This window comes from Lagenorhynchus albirostris, chromosome 14, assembly GCF_949774975.1.
Source record: "Lagenorhynchus albirostris chromosome 14, mLagAlb1.1, whole genome shotgun sequence".
Taxonomy (NCBI): Eukaryota; Metazoa; Chordata; class Mammalia; order Artiodactyla; family Delphinidae; genus Lagenorhynchus; species Lagenorhynchus albirostris.
In genome coordinates this window covers 66,357,596-66,378,182 of record NC_083108.1, presented here as the reverse complement: position 1 = coordinate 66,378,182, position 20,587 = coordinate 66,357,596, and the positions used below count along the sequence as shown (strand labels likewise).

Genomic DNA, 20,587 nt, shown 5'->3' with positions numbered 1-20,587 from the left:
ATGTATGTGTGTTTTCTATATAATAGCTTTATTGAGATATAATTTACATACCATACAATTCACCCAAACTGTACAAGTCAATAGTTTTCAGGGTATTCAGAATTGTGCAAGCATCACTACAATCAACTTTAGAACATTTTCATTATCCCAAAAAGAAATCCTATGCATATGAGCAGTCACGACCCATTTCCCTCTGACTGCACCCCTTCCCCAGCCCCAGCCTCAGGCAGCCACTAATCTCTCTGTCTCCATGGAGCTCCCTATTCTGGACATTTCATACCAATAGAATCTTACAGTACGTGGCCTTTTGTGTCTGGCTTCTTTCACTTAGCATAATGTTTTCTAGATTCAGCCACGTTGTAGCATGTGTCAGCACTGCATTCTTTTTATTGCCTGAATAATATTCCATTATATGGATAGACCACTATTTATCCATTCGTCAGCTGATGGACATTTGGGTTGTTTCCACTTTGGGGCTATGATGAATAGTGATGCTGTGAACTTTTGTGTGCAAGTTTCTGTGTGGATATATGTTTTCATTTCTCTTGGGTCTATACCTAAGTGTGGTGAATGTGTTTTTCTTAATTAAAAATAATTTATATTTTAAATTACAAACACAAAACACGAGAGATCACGGAAGCCACAAATTAGAAACAAGAAAATACAGACACACCCATAATCCCTACAAACAAAGATATCTGGTGTCCTGCCCTGGAAACATCCCTTTGCTCTTGTTTACTTATATGGATCGTGAACGGGAGGCCGTGTATGTAGAAACTGTGACAACTCCTGGCCCTTGCATTCAGCTTCCTCTGATCCCTCGTGTGACTATCAATAAAGAACCATGCAGCGCAGATTAGAAATGAAACCAGCTTTAACTTCAAAGGACAAACAGCTAAGAGTTTAGCTAACAGCTAAGAAAGAAGGAGGATTTTCAGCTGTCTGGAGGTGGGGGAAAGATTTTCAATGGGGCTGGAACTTCTCATTCTTTGGCCAAAAAAAAAGCACTAAAAAGAAGGGAAACCCAAACCCCAAACAAAAATCTAGGGAATCATTACATCAAGATAGATGGATTACAAGTGATTTATTTTCTTTTTGAAAAAATTTAATGATATTATATTATTATAATGTTTTACCACTAAAAAGATTCTAAGAAGGCTTTGAGGGATTACTGATGAAAAAGAGTGATTTTATAAAACCCAGCAATTCTTAAGGAGAGTGCGGCCAAAAAGGCCTTTTTTGTTCTTTTATAGTTTCTTCCAAGAACGGGCTCACTGAGACAGAGGCCGAGTGAGCAGACAGCCGCAGACTTGAGGGAAGCTGTGAACATCTCAACTCCAAGAATGAGAGTTGCCTGTGCGCACATAGGAAAAAGCAGGTAAGAAAAGGCATTAAAGGTGTCTCTCTTTAAAACGATTGTGGGGGAAAAATGGAAATTCTTAACCATTCATGACCGGTAAGAAAGGCTGAAACTTCATGTTTGCTTTCTTAAATATCTTGCTGCAAACCTTTTCCCAAACTATATGTTCATTATTACAAAAATAATTCTTATAAGCATCCCTTCTTAAACAGAGATTAGTAATTCTAATATTCATGATCACGTGTTTTAAAGATTTCCACTTATTCTGAAAAGTATCATTAAACAGAAACACATTCTTGTCTACTCAGAAGCACAGTCTAGAGGCGGCTGGATGCCTGGCACAGAAGCTGCTGTTTTCCACTCCTTCACCCAGGGTAGACATTGCTAAGTGATCACAGCACTCTTTTCCACCAAACTATAGACTGTCTCTGTATCCCTATCTATTCTTCTCAAAAGGTAACTTCTAGGAGTGAATCAGAGGGGGCAAAAAACCAAAAAACCAAAAACATTCATTAATGTGCAAGTACAAACCCAAGGCTCCACCTAGTGGCAGAGCTTCCTAATTGCAGGCAGAGTACAACAAACTATCCCCAGTTTTAGAAAGAACCGGATCCCTGGGCCAGCAAAGCCAGTCACGATGATAGTAAATAAACTATTCAGTCTAGTCTTGAGTAAATACAGTAGCCCTCCTAGAGAAAAGTTTTGTATTTCAACATGGGTTTTCCTTGCTTTAGCCCAAGAGATTGGCCAATAGAAGAATGTCAGGCAACAACTAGTAGCAACAAAGGGCCTTTAGAAAACACCAAATTCTTCCCCAATATTCTCTTTGCCAAAGACTGACTCTTCTGTCTGTCAGGTTCCCAAGCTGCCCAGATTTCTCATTCTGCAAACTACATACACCATGCCTCAGAGTCACGTGGGTACTTTTTCCTGAGCAGAATATGCCAGGCCCTGCATAAGGAGCTCATCTGAATTCTCCTCTTAGCAACCTACCCTGAGACAAATGCTGCTATCCCCATTTTCCAGGCAAATACACTGAGGCTCAGAGAGGGGAAGCAACTTGGCCAATGTCACACAGTGAGGAAGATACAGGCAGGATTGAAACGTCCTCCTGGCCAAGCTGGGGTTACAGACCCCACAATGTCAGCCCCTTCCTGACAGCAGGCTGCCCTTCTTGCTGGAGGAGTCTAAGCAGGTCAGCTGTGCTCCTGGGAACGTACCACTGGGGCAGGGCACAGGCAGCCCAGATGGGCCAACGGGCCCCGTCAGGAGGGGGCTGGGCACAGTGCAGGCTCCCAGGGCCAATTTCGGACCTGGACTGTCCCGACCACCTGCTCCAAGGTTCTGCAGCAAGACATTGAGTCGCCCTCTGTGGTCACTCGCTGTGCAGTTTATCAGCCTCCCTGGCCTCCCTTTCCTGGGCAGAACACCTCTGCATGGGCAACTGTGATAATGCATGCCGTCTGCAGGCACATAGATACAGGCTCAGGGCTGACTCAGTAGAAGACAGGTCATTTCTGCCCACCCCACTCCCCCTGCTCCTGTCCACCATCCTGTCCTCCTGCTGTCTCTCTGCTCTCTCCACATCGCTGTCTGCCTGTGTGGCTACTCTGAGCCCCACCTCTTTCCATGTCAGGCCCGGCTCCTCCCTGCTGACCGCAGGGCTCAGTCTCTCTGTCTCTGTGTGTTTATCTCTGTCTCTAACATTCTCTTTCTCTCTCTCTCACCCTCCTTTTCTCTATCTCTGTCTTCCCTCCCCTTCTCTTCCTCTTCTTCCCTCCCTGGGATCAGGGGAGGACACAGTAAACTTCAGCTTCTCGTGGCTCTAGCAGGCGGACATGGGGGGCAGCCCCGGCTCTCTGTCAGGTCCTTCCCTCTGGCCAGGGCCCCCACCTCCCCATCACCTCCCTGAACAGCCTCCACTCAGGTGTGTCATGAGTAACCAGAATCCTTGGGCCAGGCCTGCTGAGGACAGGGGCACAGGGTCCTTCCCGGGAAGGGAGGGAGGGGCCGCCTCCCAGGGTACAGCTGGTTCAGAGGCACAGCTCCTGATCCTGGCCCTTGTGGATCCTCTGCCTGCCCAGAGGTGGAGATCCAAAACTTCACCCCAGCACCCAGGGGCCCTCCCAGGATGAAGGCAATAGCAGCTTCCAGAGCTGGAATTGTAAGAGTTGCCATTTCATACGTGTGCATGAGCGGGCGCACACACACATGAATTTAATTCTTAGGGCAGAGGGTGAATATAATATGTATACTTTTTGGTATTAATTTTTTTCAAACCATGCAAAAGGATTCACAGTGAAAACTAACACCCTCAGTCCCTCAGTTCACCTTCCCAAAGGCAGCCAGTTAGCAGTTTCTTGTGAATTCTTCTAGAGAAAGTAAGTGCATGATCTGAGTACTTACGGGTAGATATTCCTGCAATTTCCCCCCAGTGGCAGCATCCTTTACACACAGCTGCACTTACTTTTTTCACTTAACAACTGATCTTAGAAGTTCCATAATCTAGGGACTTCCCTGGTGGCACAGTGGTTAAGAATCCACCTGCCAATGCAGGGGACATGCATTCGAGCCCTGGTCCAGGAAGATCCCACATGCCACGGAGCAACTAAGCCCGTGCGCCACAACTACTGAGCCTGAGCTCTAGAGCCCGTGAGCCACAACTACTGGGCCTGCATGCCACAGCTACTGAAGCCCACGTGCCTATAGTCTGTGCTCTGCAACAAGAGAAACCACCACAAAGAAAAGTAGCCTCCGCTCGCTGCAACTAGAGAAAAGCCCGTGCACAGCAACGAAGACCCAACGCAGCCAAAAAAAAAAGTTCCATAATCTCCCTCATCTTTACATATGTAAATATATATATAAGCCTCATCTTTATATGTATATGTATATATAATTCACATGCCACAAAACTCATTCTTTAGTATGAACAATTCAGTGTTTTTTAGTATATTCAGAGTTGTGTAACCATCGCCACTAATTTTAGAACATTTTCATCACCCTAAAAAGAAACCCCATACCCACTAGCAGTCACTCCCCATCCCCTGCCCCCAGCCCCTGGCAACCACTAATCTATTTTTTGTCTCTAGGGATTTGCCTATTCTAGACATTTCATATAAATACAATATGTAGCCTTTTGTGTCTGGCTTCTTTCACTCAGCATGATGTTTTCAAGGTTCATCCGTGCTGGAGCATGTATCAGTACTGTGTTCCTTTCAATGGCTGACTAATATTCCACTGTATATGTATGCCACATTTCACTTATCTCTGTTCTTTTTACTGGCAATACAGCATTCCACTGATGGGTGTACCTTAATATACTAGTCTCCTGCAAGGGGCATTTAGGTTGTTTCCAGTCTTTTGATACTACGTATAGTACTGCAGTTAATTTCCTTCTGTTCTTTGCAAATATACATGTAAGAGACTTCCTCACTGTGGAATTACTAGGTCAAAGGAAGACACATTTTACCTTCTATTACATATTACCAACTGTGCTCCAAAGAGGGCATATGTGAAGTGACAATTTCTCCACATCCTTGCCAACTCATTTTATCAAAGATTTTAAGTCCTTACCATCAGTTTTGGAAGGTGCTATCTCATTGTGGTTTTCATCTGCAATTTTTTCTTTTGAGTGAAATTGAATGCCCTTTCATTCTGAGTTGTCTGTTCATAACTTTTGTCTATTTCTCTATTGGGTCATTGATTGATGTTATTGATTTGTAAGAGCTCGTTATATGTGGAGGAAAATAGTCTTTTTTTCTGATTGATATGTTGAACATTTTTTCCACAGTTAATCATATTATTCTTTTTAATGCAGAAATTTTTATGTACCCAGTGTATCCTTTATGGCTTCTGGGGTATGTAGTTTTCTTAGTACTCTTAGAAAGATTACGGAAAGGGCCCAGCATCTATTTATGATCCATTAGGGGAATCAGACAAATCAACAGATGGCTCCTGCATAGAACGCTGTGAGTGGAGAAGCCCAGTGGACATGTGATCCAGTCTTGGATCCAGTCTTGGTATGGGACACCTTCCCAGAGGCGGGGAGGGGGTGATGTCTGAGCTGTGACAGAAGGGGGAGTGGGCATTGGTAGGCAGAGGGGATGGGATGGGATGGGAAAGCCCTGCAGTCCAGCTGGAGAGCACAGGGTTGGCTGGGAGGATGGAGACTTGCTTTGGTGTCCCAGGGTCTGGGACACAGGGAGGATGGGCAGGCCAGGCCACATTCAGTTCCCACCCTGAGGGCAGCAGGGACACTGAAGGTTTCCCTCACAGGGAAATACCTCCAGTCACCTTTGGGAAGATCCCAAAAGACTGGAAAGGTCAGAGAGGAGGTAAGAAGCCACCAAGGAAACTGAGGCCACATCCCATAGAGGGTGGGGAGGCTGGAAGGGACAGAGCCGAGGAGTGGGCAGATGGAGAGGATCCAGGCTTGGCACCGCAGGGCTGGACAGGAGGGCAGGGCAGGGAGAGCCTGGAGTCCAGGTGCTCCAGGGGTGCACATCCCCCATATGCTGTCCATCCACTTATGACTCCCTGGGCCAAGCCACAGGCTAGAAATCCATCTCTTCTGGGTCCAGCAGCTCCATCTGCCTAACAGTGCTTCCCAGGCACAATTTATACCAATGCAGGCAGCCCAGAGCCCATTGGTCAGCCAGTGCCAGGCAAGGGCAGCAGATGGCAGAAGGACCAGCTCCTGACTCTTAGGGGTTTGGGAATGTGGGTCTGAGGGAGGCAGAGCCTGTCGTGCAGAAGATGGTGCTGGGCTGGCACCCTGGTCCTGCCCCCTCTGCCTGGTCCCCACAGGAGCTGAGACCGACAACCTGGGGTCCTCTTCCCCAAGTGCTCTTCTCTCTGTGTCTGTCTGTTTCTTTTTCTGTCTCTCTGTCTTTCCATCTGCCTCTCTCTACATCTCTCTGGCTGACATCTCTCCCTCTGTCTCCAGCTTGCTGGCTCTCTTTCTCTCTTTCTGAGTATCTCTCTATATCTCTATATCTCTCTCTGACTCTTTCTCCCTCTCCTCTTCCTCCTCAGAATCACTTCCTCAGAGTGGAACCCATTCATCCTGGGGGTGTCAGGTGGGGCAGGCCCACATGCTCCTGGCCCAGCAGGCACCTCCTGGGACTGGCAGGGCTGGCAGGCAGCTCCAGGGTCTCCGCTCTAAGTGGCTCCTCTTGCCTGTCCTTCGTGCCTGCCAGGTCCATCTAAACCACATGGACTTGTGGCCACCACTCCAGATGCGTCCAGCAGGGGGTGGGTTTCACCTCACTGTGGCCAGGAAAAGGACATTTTCCCACACAGAAGGCCCTTTCACTTGGCAGACCTTGTTCCTAGATCCTTGGTCACCAAGCAACCCCCTTACTAGCCTAGAAGTGATTACTAGCCCACTACTAGTGATTTAGGGTTTAAATGAGGAAGAATCCCTGTTAACTGGGCCCCAACATTTAACAACACTCAATATATCAGTCATTAACACTCTAGTGTAAATGAGCCAAACTCTACCCCCCCCCAGCTAGGTGGATGTTGCCTAAGGAGACCTCATTAGTCTGTTTTTGCAGGAGGAGAGATGTGGAAAAAGAAGCAGAGCCAGGGATACCCAAAGAAGGGAAATAGGGCAAAGGTGGGGGGCAGAAAGGAGGGGATTTGTGGGCAAGGAACCAGAGGAAGGGAAGTGGGACAAGCATTGTTAAGGAGAAGGCCTCTTATCTGTCCATTTCTTCACAGTCAACAAAGCACAGTCACAGGAAAGTCCCCAAGTCTTGTATCCCTCCCTCCCCCAGTTTCCAGATGGGGGCACTGAGGCCCAGAGAGAAGGGACTCACTGTAGATCACGCAGACATCCAGGTGTCCTAACTCCAAATACAGGTGCCCTGGTTGCCACCCTGTCGTCCTCCCCTGACCCAAGGTGCCGGTCTCTCCCCCTGAGGATTCCTGAGGAGGGCAGGAAAGCCCTCTCTCGGAGCCCTAATTTATGATTTTCCGACAGCTTCCTTCCTCCCATCACTCCTTCTAGCTCCCGTCCCAGCTTCATGAAGAAGGAATGAACTGGGTGAGAAGGGCAGCTCCATGGAGCATAATTAACTTGGCTGGGCAGCTGCAGGCTCTCCGGGTCCCCCAGCATCCCCGCCCTGGCCCAGCGAGGGGCCGCAGGGCCAGGCCTCCAGATCAAAGGCACAGAAAGCGGGCATTGTTCCCTAACCTGGAAGGCCGGCCCACTGGCCCTGCCCTTTGTCTGGGCAGAGGCTTCGATGGCGCTGGCGCTGACTGGGCCCCTGGGGGCTGCCGCCACAGGCTCCGGTACCCCCAGGCCTCTTGGGCTGCTCCCTCCCCTGTAGAATGTGCACGACATGGGTACAGATCAACTGGGGCACCTGGACTCACACAAACTGGTGTGCAAGCAGGGCTAATTTTATGGGTCCCCCCCCACCCCGAGCTGGGGAGACTGTCCTTGGGACATAGGCAGAGGGAAGAGGTCCTTAGCACAGGCTCCAGGGGCAGTTCACAGAGAAGGGAGGCTGCGACCCAGGTTTGTTTGCTATTAGAAGAACAGCATTTCCTGTTTGGATTAGGCCGGCTGGATGTGTCAGTGAATACACACCAGAAGGGCTGTGTTTCCCAGACCCCATGGCCTGCTCCCGGTGTGTGTGTGTGTGTGTGTGTGTGTGTGTGTGTGTGTGTGTGTGTGTGTGTGTGTGTGTGTGTGTGTGTGTGTGTGTGTGTGTGTGTGTGTGTGTGTGTGTGTGTGTGTGTGTGTGTGTGTGTGTGTGTGTGTGTGTGTGTGTGTGTGTTTATGCATGTGCTCCCTCTCACGGGAGTCTAAATCTGAGCTGAGTTCTCTTTTTGCCCGAAGAAACACCCTTGCAGGGTCAGAGGGCAGCAGTGTGGCCTAATGGGCACCCATCACTCACCAGCCGTGGGCCCCGCACCTGGGGATAATATGGAGGCCTCCCGGGTTTGGGAGAAGAGGGCAGGCGACAATGCAAGCAAAATGCTTAGCACAGCGCCTGGCACACGGTCAGCGCTCAGACCGGACCGGAAGCTGCTGTTGTTACTGGCGGTTGTGGTTCCGTCTTGGCAGCTGAGAAGATCAGCCCCCCAGGGAAGAGGCCCCACCCACAGGGGCCTTGAGCCAGCGGGCCCCTCTCCTCCCCATCTCAGCAAACACTGAAACCTCAAATGACCAAACCCAGGTCCCTGCAGCATTTCCTGCCCTTCCTGCTCAGTGGGGAAAGAGGACCAGAAAATAAGCTGATATCCACCAGGACAGTGCGCCCTCAAAAGGGGGCTTCATACTGTGCCCCAGGACCACCGCGCAGAGACCCAAAGCTTTAAAAACTGCCTTGTTTTTTGTTTGTTTAATTGAAGTATAGTTGATTTACAATGTTGTGTTAGTTTCTGGTGTACAGGCAAGTGATTCAGTTATATATATATATTCAGATTATTTTCCATTATAGCTTATTACAAGATATTGAATATAGTTCTCTATGCTATACAGTAGGACCTTGTTGTTTATCTATCTTATATAAAGTAGTGTGTATCTGTTAATCCCAAACTCCTAATTTATCCCTCCCCCGCTTTCCCCTTTGGTAACCATAGGTTTGTTTTCTATGTCTGTGAGTCTGTTTCTGTTTTGTAAATAAGTTCATTTGTACCATTTTTTTAGAATCTACAGGTAAGTGATATCATATAGTATTTGCCTCTCTCTCTCTGACTTACTTCTCTTAGTATGATAATCTCTAGGTCCATCCATGTTTCTGTAAATGGCAATATTTCATTCTTTTTTATGGTTGAGTAATATTCCATGGTATATATGTGCCGCATCTTCTTTATCCATTCATCTGTCGATGGACACTTAGGTTGCTTCCATGTCTTAAAACTGCCTTGTTTTTTCAGGCAAGGAAATGAGGCTCCGAGAGGGGAGGTGACTTGTCCCGGGTCACACAGTGTCCAGTGGTTGCTCTGGAATTGACACCTAGGCCTATGGGGTGCTGAGCCTATGTGGTAACCACCAGGCTGCACTAGCATGGGGGTCTAGCTGTAGTTTTAAATAAATACCCTGGACCAAGGGACCCCAGCCTCAGTAAGGATAGGACCCTTTCTGATGTCCAAATGTTTATAACAGCTTTTCCTGGGAGCATCCATTGCTGGAGAAATTTGCAGTGGCCTGGAGCGCCCACGAGTTTGGTGATAAAGGAACATGTATGCCATTCATCACAGGAGCATCTCAGACACGTTGCAAAAAGATGTGGTAGTGCCTCCTCATTCTGTGGCCCTCCTGAGCCTTCCCAGGACAGAAGCCACTGCCCAGCACTTCCCCTTCCTAAAGAGCTGCATACCCTCCAAAGTGCCCTTTGGGGTGTTGGGTTTTGATCGTGGCCGCCTGACCAGGCCTCAGATGGGCCTGGGACCATCTCATGAGATGGCCCCTTGAGAGTGACAAGTTATCTAGAGGATTAAGTAACTGATCTAGTTGTGTCAAAAATAAGAGCTAACCAGAGAGGTGCAAAGCTGCTTTTCTTGGGGGTCAGACAGATGGCACATAGAGGTGCCCAAAAATCACAGGTGGAAGGGAGGGAGCTCCCCTAGGGGGGCAAAGTTGGCACCATGATGATGTGATGATGTTGTTGGAGGATGTGAGGAGCCCTTGGGGGAACCACGTGAAGCAGGGGACTGTGGGGGTCAAGGCATATCTCATTCCTGCACACACTCCATAAGGAACGTGCAACTGTTCTCCTTACAAAGAGAAATTGAGGCTCAGAGAGGGGCAGGCCTTGCCCAAGCTAACACGGGCAGAGGGGGCAGAGGGAGGGTTTGAACCCAGCTCTCACTGCCTGCCCCCTCGGGGGACAGGAGTCGGCTGTCTCCACTGGCACACCCTCCCCCCTCTGACTCAGCCCAGGGCCCTGTGCTGCTCTGGTGAGTCTAGGAGAGGTAGTCCCAGGAATCAGAGGTCAGGGCCAGCATGCCCTTCTTGCTGGAGTGTTCCTAGCAGAGATCCTAGATCTGGACAAGCCACAGCAGGATCCCGTAGGACAGGTCACCGGTGCACTGCCGGGGTGGTAGGGGCTTCACCAGCCTGGGACTGCCTGCTGCCCATCAGTTCTGGCAGAAGGGGGTGGGGGGGAGGTCAGAGACTGTCCTGGAGTTTGGGGAGGGTCTGGATGCCCTCTGATGAGAACATAAACATACTCTCCTGTCACAGACACATACACCACACACATGCATACAGGCATCACACATTTCACATGCCCCCATCACACCTGCACACATATGTATCACACACACATACCATACTTTCATACTCTTTGGTGGAATTCACATGTACCCCAGATGAAGTAACTCCATGTACCCCAGATGAAGTAACTCCACTGTAAGCCAGTCCTTTCCTTGTCACTGATGGGCCCAGAGCAACTGATGTCTGCACTCTTCCTTAATTGTGCTAAAGAGCTGACACCCCCTCTGAAGTCAGGAGACCTGGATTTGAATCCGAGCTCTTCCAACCACTGATGGGGTGCTTTAGGCAGATGACATCTCCTCTCTGCCTCAGTTTCTCCATCTGTAAAATGGTGATACAAGTGGACACTGACTTTATGGGGTCAGCCCAGGTCTTCTCCCAGGGGGACTACGAGTGCCTGGGCCTCCTTTTTTCTCTCTGTAAAATGGGGATAATTGTGCCCACCTCACCCAGAGTGGTTTGAAGATTAAACCGAGAGAGGATGTGAAGCGGAGGTGAGGTGCCCTGCACACAGTGGCGTTCACTGCTCAGGAAGCCTTTGTTGCATGGATGAACCGTCCCTCGTGGCTCGGGAACTGGAACCCTCAAAAATGTCGAGAGGGGATGAGGCCCCCGCATCATTAGCCCAGGCTTGTTGGGTTTGGGTCCTGGCTGCGTCTGAGACCATGGCCCGGCTTCAGCTCCCCACTTGGCAACACGTGGGAGGGCACCTCGAAACTGGCACTGCGCCCCCAAAAGGGCCACGCGGCGCAGGGCGCCAGGCTCAGGTGGGCACCTGGTGGCCTTCCTGGCGGGGGCGCCCGACCCCCGGGGCTTCTTCCGGGTTGGCAGCGGCGGCGCAAAGGGCGGGGGGCCGCGCGGAGGGGCCGGGCGAGGCCGGGAACGCGCGCCCCCGCCCCGCGCCCGCCTCCCGCCCGCCCTCCCGCCGCTGCGCTGGGAACCGGGATCCGCGCGTCCTGGGCGGCTGGCTGCGCGGGCGGGGACGCCAGGCTGGAGGCGACGGCGAGGGTCCGCGCGCGGAGGGCGCCGGGCGCAACATGGGCGGCCCGAGAGCCTGGGCGCTGCTTTGCTTCGGGCTCCTGCTCCCGGGAGGCAGCGCCGCGTGGAGCGTTGGGGGAGCCCCGTTCTCTGCACGCAGGTAAGGGCTGCCCCTACCCCCCGCACCACCTCTGTGCCCTGCCAGCCCGGGGTTGGGGACAGGGACTCCAGGAACCGCCCCCCCACAAACTCCGTGCAAGCCCGGGATTGGGAAAGGGACCCGGTTCCCCACCTCATTGCCAGCCCGGGTTGGGGCAGGAACCCTGGGCCTCCTCGCTCTCTGGCAGAAGCTCCAGGCCCTGCGGGGGTCACCTACTTCACGTATACAGAGCCGGCAGTCCCCCGGCAGCGTTCTCCACCCCCCACCACTTCACCTCCAGAGCCCCAGGGGGTGGTTTCCCCCGAGGGAGGAAACCACCAAGACTTCCCCCACCCTTTCCCTAGGGCCCCCCTTCCTGCACATAGGAGAAGCCCAGGACATCCTCTAGCTGCCACTTGTGGGACCCTCCCCGCTTTACTCTGCTCCTGGCTTTTTTTTAGTATCCCAGCTATTTATTTTTCTCAAAGGAAGAAGACTGGGGTGGAGTTTCACAGACCGAGGGTCAGTGTCGGCTCCCAGGGAGCTGGCATTTTGGACTGCGCTGGGAGCAAGTGCTCTGTCTTCCTGCTGCTCTCTCAGGAGCAGGGAGCATTCTATCTGGTGGTGTTTATGGAGCATCTTCCAATACCAGTGAGGGGGCCCTTTATGTGCAGTGTTCAAGGATTGAATGAGGTAGGGAACACTTGTCCCCATTTAGCAGATGAGCAAACTGAGGCCCCAGAGAATTAACATAATCTTCTAGGCTCATTGACCATTAATAGAAGAACTGGGATTCAAATCTGTGTCTTTCTGGCCTTGGTGACTCTGTTTGGACCTACCCAGGCCCCTGTCCTGGCTGTAGCCCCTGCCCCTGCCCCTGCCGGGGTCCTGTTTCGAGGGCCAGCCTCCGCTGTTGTCTGAGGCAGACAATACGGAGTAGCCAGGCCTCTCCAGGCCTTTTCATCCCATTCAAAGGCCTGCCCGGCCCCCACCCCCTACGGGCTCAATTCTTTAATTCTTTTCAGAAATTCCCTTTTCCCAGTGGTCAGGGGCCAGCGTGCCCCCGCTGGGCTAGCAAGAGCAGGTGACATGGGCAGGGCTGGAGGGCAGAGGTGGCCGTGGCATCAGAGGCCAGAGGAGCAGTTGTTTTGAGACAGGGACTGACGGCTGGCAGATGTCACAGCCACCACCATGCATGCTGACCTGGGCTGGCATTTCACCTGTACCTATACCCTCCAGAATCTTCCTGACTGCCATGGGAGGCGCACATTTTTATGGTCCTCATTTCATAGAGGAGGAAGGTGAGGCTCAGAGAGGGGACATGACCTGCCTAGGGCAAGGATGTGAACCCCCAGGGTCCCCAGTGTCAAGCTCAGGATGATGGTTGAGAAGGCATAAGGCTTGGACTGCCCTTTAGCCAGTCCGCTGCCTCCCAGCCTGGGCTCCTTGGCCCCCCAGGACTTGCTATGTGGGAGCAGGATGGTGTCTGTGGGCAGGTATCTGGTGGTCACTGGGGACTGTCACCCCATCTGGTCATAGAAGGCTCACAGTGGCCTGAGCATCACAAAAGCTCTGTAAGCAATGCTGTTGCTCCCATTTTACAGATAAGAAAACCAAGGCCAAAAAAAAAAAAAAGAAAACCAAGGCTTAGAGAGGAAAAGACACCTCAATCTAAGTCAGTCAGTTTCCAGATCCAGTGTACTTTTCACTCCAGCAGCTCTCCTGGAGGAGGGCGAGCTTTTGTCAGCTTGGGGAGCTGAGAAAGGTTTGCAGGTCATGGTTAGGAATTAGGGGCTCTGGCCTCAGGTAGAGCAGCGTTTTATTCCTGGCTCTGTCACCCACTCAATGTGTGACCTCAGGCAGGTCTCTTCAGGGCCCCAGGTCTCAGTTCCCCTCTTTCCTCCCCTCATCCCCTGCACACAGGCCTGTTCTGAGGACAGTCCCCCACAGGAGGAACCAGTGCAGGGCCTGATGTACAGTGGTTCCTGCTATGACCAACATTAAGTGAGGGGAGGGACCCGTAGCCAGAGGAGTCTGGTTCTTGGCTGCGAGGACCTCCCCTTGTGGCCCCGTCCCAGCATCATTGGAGACGGCATGGGGATGTTGCTCCCCATCAGCCCTCCCTCCACCCCTATCCCGGTGCCCCAGGCACCCCTTGGCAGCCAAGAGACCAGAGGGAGAAAAGAGGCTTTGTGCCTGGGGAGGGCGAGGCCCGGGAAGGCATCCAAGGGGCCGCCCCCAGGCCCAAGAATGTGGCAAGACTTTGAGACCCCTGGAACCAGGGTGTCCAGGGCTGTGCAGAGCTGCCTTGTCTCGCCCTTGCCCCTGTCTGCCCCCCCAGTCCCTGCTGGGGGTGCTTCCTGCCCCTCCGAGGGCCCTTCCAGCCTTTAATGACCCATCTCAGTGTCTCAACGCTGTGGCTCTAGAGTTGAAGCCGTCACCGGTGTCCTGGTCCAGGCTTCTTTCGCTGCAGTACTGGCTTCCTTTGGGCAAATCTAAGAATCAAGGAGAGTGGAGAATTTTCTTCCCCACCCCCTCCGTTGGGAGCTCAGATCCCAGCGCTATACCCACAGGGGTGACCTGGGTAGGTGACTTCTCTTGGGGCCTCAGTTTCCACTTGGTAGAATGCAGAGCCTGACAATCCCTATCCCAAAGTCAAGGGGAGGACCTTGTGCGGAAGGTACAGTGCTGGTGTCCCTCAGAGAAGCCCCTGGACCACAGCCGCCTGGTGTGGGCCCTATGTCACGGTCCAGGAACAAGAACTACCAAAAGCCGTCAGCGCTGCGCTAAGGGCTTTACGTGAAACCTCCCTTGCAGGAGGAGTGTCTGCTGTCCCCATTTGCAGATGGACAAAGTGAGGCCCCAAGCGGGTCAGGGCCTTGTCCAAGGTCACCAACTTAGGAAGCAGCAGAGCCAGTGTGTGGGGTTCGCCTCTGGTGTGGGGTTCTGGCTCTGTTTACCCCACTCCCACCCTGTGGGTCTTCTTTCTTTCCTCTCCTTTTCATAGCGGCCCTTGGCCCCCAGCCCGCTTGGCTGCCTCCTGCAATTAGCCCCTATCACTGTTCCGGATCACAGCCCTGGGCCCCGTGGAGACAAAGTCCCCTGAGCTCCTCGTGGCAGGGGGTGGAGGGCAGATGGGGGGGGCCCCCTCGTGGGGGCGGCCAGTGCCAGGCCGAGCTGGTCTGGCCTGTTTTCTCTCCTCCCGGCAGCCTCTGGAGGCCCAGGAGGTGCTGAGTGGGCAGAAGTGGCAGGCCCAGGAGAGAAGTGCTGCCTCCTCCCAGCCCCTGCCATTGTCCCATCCCACAGGAGGTAACCCAGCGTCATCGGGTTCCTGGGCGGCTTATCACCAACCACGTCCCAGAAAAGAAGCTCCCAAGGGCAGCAGGATGGGGGCGGGGCCTCCAAGGACTGCGCCCATCTCTGGGAACCTGGGTCCCGGCTCCTCTGCCCAGGGCCACTGTCTGTTCTCAGTCATTCAGCAAACCTCCCTGAGCGCCCCCGGGCTGAGCCCCATACTGGCTTGGTCCCCGCCAGCGCCCTCCCCCAGCGCCATCGGGGGAAGAAAAAGCTCAGGGCTGCTGTGAGTGGCTGAGGGGGGCCCGTGCAGGTGCCCAACTGTGCCCAGAGCCTCAGGACTGAGACCCAGAGGATGAATAGGAGTTTGCTGGAGCAGGGAGAGGGCTTTCCAGGCAGAGGAAATCTCCTATGCAAAGATCTGAGGTGGGGAGAAGATGCGCATGGGAGGGAGGGCAGGAAGGAGGGAGAGCAGCAGTGCAAGTGTGCAGGACCCAGCGGTCAGGGCGACGGGCAGCGTGGTGGGCTGTGGACTTCAGGCCAGCAGCGCCCCTGGAAAGTGGGTGGGTGGTGGAGCCAGGCTATGATCCTGCGGAGGAGCTCGGGCTTATCCTGGCAGCAGTGGGGCTGGGTCTTCAAGGCCAGGGAGGGGCAGCGTGTAATTATTGGTGACCCCCCAGGTGGAGGGCACGAGGGGCTGACCTTGAACCCCACCTGGCCAGAGTGTCCCCTCCTGTCTAAAATGTCTGCTAGCTGGCCATCAGCTCCGTGTCTCCTAAGCAGGGGATTCAAGCAAACTCCAGCTGGTGGGAAATAAGCAGGGAACCAGGCAGCAACTCACATGGGGGAGATTTTAAGTAAGAAAGAAGAAAAAAACTGTTTTCTCTGGCTCCTCCGTGGTCAAAAGAATTGCTAGGGCAATTGTGGGCAGTCACAGGCCCGCCTCCCCCAGTCCAGTCCAGGGGCTGGGCATGGGGTGTGTGTGCACACTTGTGTGTGAGGGTGCACGGCTCTGTATCTGCAGGTTTTGGCCCGAGTGCAAGTTGGACAGTCATTTCTGTGGTTATGTGTCCTGCTAGATTGACCTTGGTCTGATTGCGTGCTGTAGTGTGTGTGTGCATGCACACACTTATGTAGATCTGTGTGTGCACATGGACACGTGTGTCTGGAAGTTGTATATGTGAGTGTGTCTGTGTACTTTCATGTCTGCATGTGTGTGTGCATATTGATGTGTATGCATGTGTGTGAGTCTGTACACTGGCATGGAGTCTTCAGTCCGTGCCAGGGCCCTCCTCCTGTGTCCCATGCTCTGGCCATCCTCTGCCCAGGTTGCTCCCTCCCTCCCTCCTTCCTCCACTCACAGAGCCCCTGGGCTAGCCTGGGGGACATCACACAGGCTCAGGGAGCCCCTGAGTCCCCCTGAACTTGTACCCCATGTTTTATGCATTTTTGGGGGGAGGAGCGACAACTCACATCAGTCTCCAAAGGGGCTTATGTCCCCCCAAACAAGATCCCAGTGGGTTTTAAACCACAGCTCTGGGGACCCAGAGGCTCTAACGGGTGGGGGACCTTTTTTTTTTTTTAACATCTTTATTGGAGTATAATTGCTTTACAGTGGTGTGTTAGTTTCTGCTTTATAACAAAGTGAATCAGCTATATATATACATATATCCCCATATCTCCTCCGTCTTGCGTGTCTCCCTCCCACCCTCCCTATCCCACCCCTCTAGGTGGTCACAAAGCTTGGAGCTGATCTCCCTGTGCTATGTGGCTGCTTCCCACTAGCTGTCTATTTTACATTTGGTAGTGTATATATGGCCATGCCGCTCTCTCACTTCGTCCCAGCTTACCTTTCCCACTCCCCGTGTCCTCAAGTCCATTCTCTACGTCTGCGTCTTTATTCCTGTCCTGCCCCTAGGTTCTTCAGAACCATTTTTTTGTTTTTTAAATATGGAATGCTTCAGGAATTTGCGTGTCATCCTTGCGCAGGGGCCATGTTAATCTTCTCTGTATCGTTCCAATTTTAGTATATGTGCTGCTGAAGCGAGCACTGGGGGGCCTTTTTGAAATGCATCTTTTTAAACTTATAAAATCCCCACTTGCTCATTAGGAGAAACATTTCCAGCCTGTGGTTAAGAGCACAAGCCCTGGGGTTAGAAGAAGCTGAGTTCCAACCGTGACTGTGTCACTCATCGTGGGTGCCCGGGGCATATCCCAGACCCCAGAGCCTCAGTCTTCCCATCTGTAAAGTGGCACTTATAATTAGGTGTGTGGAAGGCCCTGGGCATGGCTCCTGGCATGGTAAACGGAGGCTGCTGTGAGCACAGGGGACTGAGTGGATGGAACTCATCTAGGCATGTGATTTTTCCTCACTTAATACACACATAGGGAATTCCCTGGCGTCCAGCGGTTAGGACTCCGTGCTTTCACTGCCAAGGGCCAGGGTTCAATCCCTGGTTGGGGGACTAAGGTCCCACAAGCCGCATAGCGTGGCCAAATAAAATTAAAAAAAAAAAAACACACATAGCTTTATATGTACATACATTTACAGTCTTTTGGCTTTCTCTGCTTTTCATGTATTAATAGAAATGTCATTCTCTTGGTCCACACATACTTTTTCCCCCTTAAGCAGGCACATGGAGACCTCGGACTCTGTCACAGCACCTGGTTCTCTGTGTCTAGGGGTCCCACTTAGGCTGTTGCAGTTTTGCGCCATTCCTGACAGTGCTGTAACAAGCGCCTGGCACCTCTGCTGTGGGTTCCCTGGCCGAGGGCTCTTTTGAGTTCCTGCCCCATCACTGGGCTGATCAGAGCCACCCTTCTCTGGCTTTCCCACCTCCGTGCAGTCGGCCAGGGTGTTTCCTCCTCCTGGACTGATTTCAGCGTGACACAGAACGGTGAAGGGACTTCTGCAGAGTCCCATAGTGAGTTTGTCAACTGGTCCCCGCCAAAGATTCTCCTTCAGGTGGGCTGGGTGGGGGTGGGGCCGCAGCTGCAGGGCTGGGTTTCCGAGGTGGCAGGCACCTCCGTGATGGCTGGAACATTCCAGGTGCTCACCGGCCCTCAGCTCTGCATGGGGTCACGGGCCTGCGTTCTTTTGCTGGTGCTGGGAAAGGAGTGACCGTTTCAGGTGACCCTTCTCAGCTTGAGCCCCCACCCCACCAGACTTTCCTTTGTGGCCTGGAGCCCAGGGTCAGCAGGTTCCCAGGCTGAGGCCTTCACAGAGCCACAGACCGTGGCTCAGGAGGTGGGGAGGAGACGGGAGCTGACGGGGCCTCTGGGATGGAGGTGGGGGCCAGGCTGAGCCGTCCACATTCCTGGGTTCAAATCCAGATCTGCCATGCACCAGCTCTTTAACATGAACAATTGTCTTCCCCTCCCTGAGCCTCAGTTTACCCCTCTGTTAAATGGGGGGGGCGTTTCCTGGTTCTCTGTGGGAAGATGATGTAAATACCTTTAGCATACAGTAGGTGCTCAGTATGTGCAGTGCAAGGTGATTATTTGTTGGCATTTGAAGAAGTCAGTCCTCCATGCTTGGGATATTGATTGTGCATCCCAGCTGTCACACAGAGGGGACCTGAGGATAAGTGAGACAGAGCTTCTTTCTCACATGCCTCAGGGAGGGAGAGGGCAGATGTGAATCACCAGCTTAATTCAGCATGACAGGGATACAGAGAGCTTAGGATCCCAGGCAGGGAACCATCGCTTCTACTCAGATGGGGGTGGAGGTGGAAGAGGACAAGGGAAGAGGTGACAGCACAGCGGGGCTTTGAAGGTAGGAGGTGTCAGGAAGAGAAATGGGGGAAGGGTGCTGCAGGCATCAGGTCCAGCATGAGCAAAGGCCTGGAGGTGAGGGATCCACAGCAGGAGTGGGAGCAGGAGACTTGGAGGGCTGAGGGTAGGGCTAGGCAAGGGACACCACCGCCAGGTTTCCATTGTCTGACCCTCCCTCTGGGGAGAGAGTGAGGGGAAAGACACTCACTCACTGCCCTTGTCCAGGTGGGAGGTGGGAGGCAGTGGTGGCCTGGAGGGGTCAGGGTTGGAAAGGAGATGCTGAGGAGGAAGAGCCCCAGTCAAGATGCCCTGCTCCCGTCTGGGCCCCTGCAGCTCATTCCCCAAGACCTCTGAGAGCACCCAGCACAGCTGTCCCCTCCAGGGTTCTGGAATTCACTGCTCAGCCACTTCAGCTCAGAGACTCCCACCAGGGCCCAAAGAACTTGGAGAGCTTAGGGGTCTCCCTGCCTGGAGACTCGGGGCTCCCAGAGAGAACATGGGCTGCGCGTGGCACCTGAGCTTCCTCTCTGCTGGTCTGTTTCAGGAACTGGTGCTCATACGTGGTGACCCGCACCATCTCGTGCCACGTGCAGAATGGCACCTACCTGCAGCGCGTGCTGCAGAATTGCCCCTGGCCCATGAGCTGCCCTGGGAACAGGTGAGTGAGACCGTGTGGAGTAGGAGCTGCTGGCGTTCCCACGGTGGGCACGGCCTGGTGGAAGAGCTGGGGCTGGGGCTGGGACCCTGTGCAGGAGATGCCTGGGACCCCAAGGGTGGGCGGACAAAGGGACCATTGTCCATTCCCAGCGCCTCCCCTTGGCTCTTGGGCCTTCCTGGGGGAGGGATTCCAGCATTCACCTGCACGCCTTCGCTCAGTGAGCGTTCACCGCTGGGACAGTCTAGCCCAGCTCGCAGGGGCTTCCTGTCCAGTTGGTTTCTAGATCCCCCCGGCTGGGGGCTGGGGAGGGAATGGAAGGGCTGAGGCCCAGAATGCATGAGGAAAGAGGCTCCAGAGGGACCTGGAGGTGGCAGAGGACCCTGGAGGCTCTGGGCTTGTCCCCATGGATGGTGGGAGGGGTGGCGGAAGGCCCATCTGAACCGGGCCACCTGGGCGCTCTTTCAGCTACAGAACCGTGGTGAGACCCGCATACAAGGTGATGTACAAGACAGTGACAGCCCGCGAGTGGAGGTGCTGCCCTGGGCGCTCGGGGTCGAGCTGCGAGGAAGGTAGGACTGCCCCAGGCGCAGCCCAGGTGCCTCCCCTCAGGTGTGTGGGAGGGAGCTGTAAACCGTAGCTGAGTCGGTAGGTGCTCAAGGGCGCAGCACCACACTTACCAGGGCTGCTGCACAGATCTGCTGGCCAGACGCAGCTGGGCCACAGTGGGTGTCTGCTCTCCCACGGGTGTTGACCACCTGCCTCTTGGGACACTGTCAGGACCCCTGGAGGAATTTCATACATGCTGGGTAGCTCACGTCTTAGGTCACACATCCCAAGCCTTTCCTCCAAACTTGGGGACATTTCCATGGGAGGTGGTAATGGTGCAGGGAAGCAAAGCACCACTTAGTGCAGTGGGTCAGCAAGGTCGGGATGGCTACACCCAGTCTGCAGGTGAGGAGAACAAGGCTGTGTGATGGGCACACAAGGGCGTGTGATGGGCACACAGCTCCTAAGTGACAGGATTCAAACCCAGGTCTGCCTGGCTTCCCCCAGGCCCTCAGGGATGGGAGGACTCAGCTGGGCACCCTGTGTGCGGAGTGTGTCCCAGGCAGAGGCCCCCCTCTCTCCCCCCACCTCCTCTGCGTGCAG

The 20,587-nt window shown here is 53.4% G+C and overlaps 1 protein-coding gene and 1 non-coding gene across 6 annotated transcripts in view; one reads left to right on the top strand and one right to left on the bottom strand.

Moving 5' to 3' along the window:
* EMID1 (EMI domain containing 1) overlaps positions 1-20,587 on the top strand; it is an 87,630-nt gene that overhangs the window by 35,236 nt on the left and 31,807 nt on the right. For 4 of the 5 annotated variants that reach the window (XR_009544345.1, XM_060170451.1, XM_060170452.1 and 1 more), the window contains exons 3-5: positions 1,254-1,378; positions 19,325-19,438; positions 19,904-20,007. Coding sequence is in view for 3 of the 5 variants with exons in the window: in XM_060170451.1 (XP_060026434.1) it covers positions 1,254-1,378; positions 19,325-19,438; positions 19,904-20,007 (343 nt within the window). In the remaining 2 variants the exon portion in view is untranslated. Of the gene's footprint in view, positions 1-1,232; positions 1,379-19,324; positions 19,439-19,903; positions 20,008-20,587 lie in introns of all 5 variants that reach the window. The other variant, XR_009544346.1, reaches the window with a different exon arrangement.
* Positions 16,951-17,057, bottom strand: LOC132504576 (U6 spliceosomal RNA). The gene has a single exon (XR_009534962.1). It is a non-coding gene; the product is annotated as a U6 spliceosomal RNA (small nuclear RNA).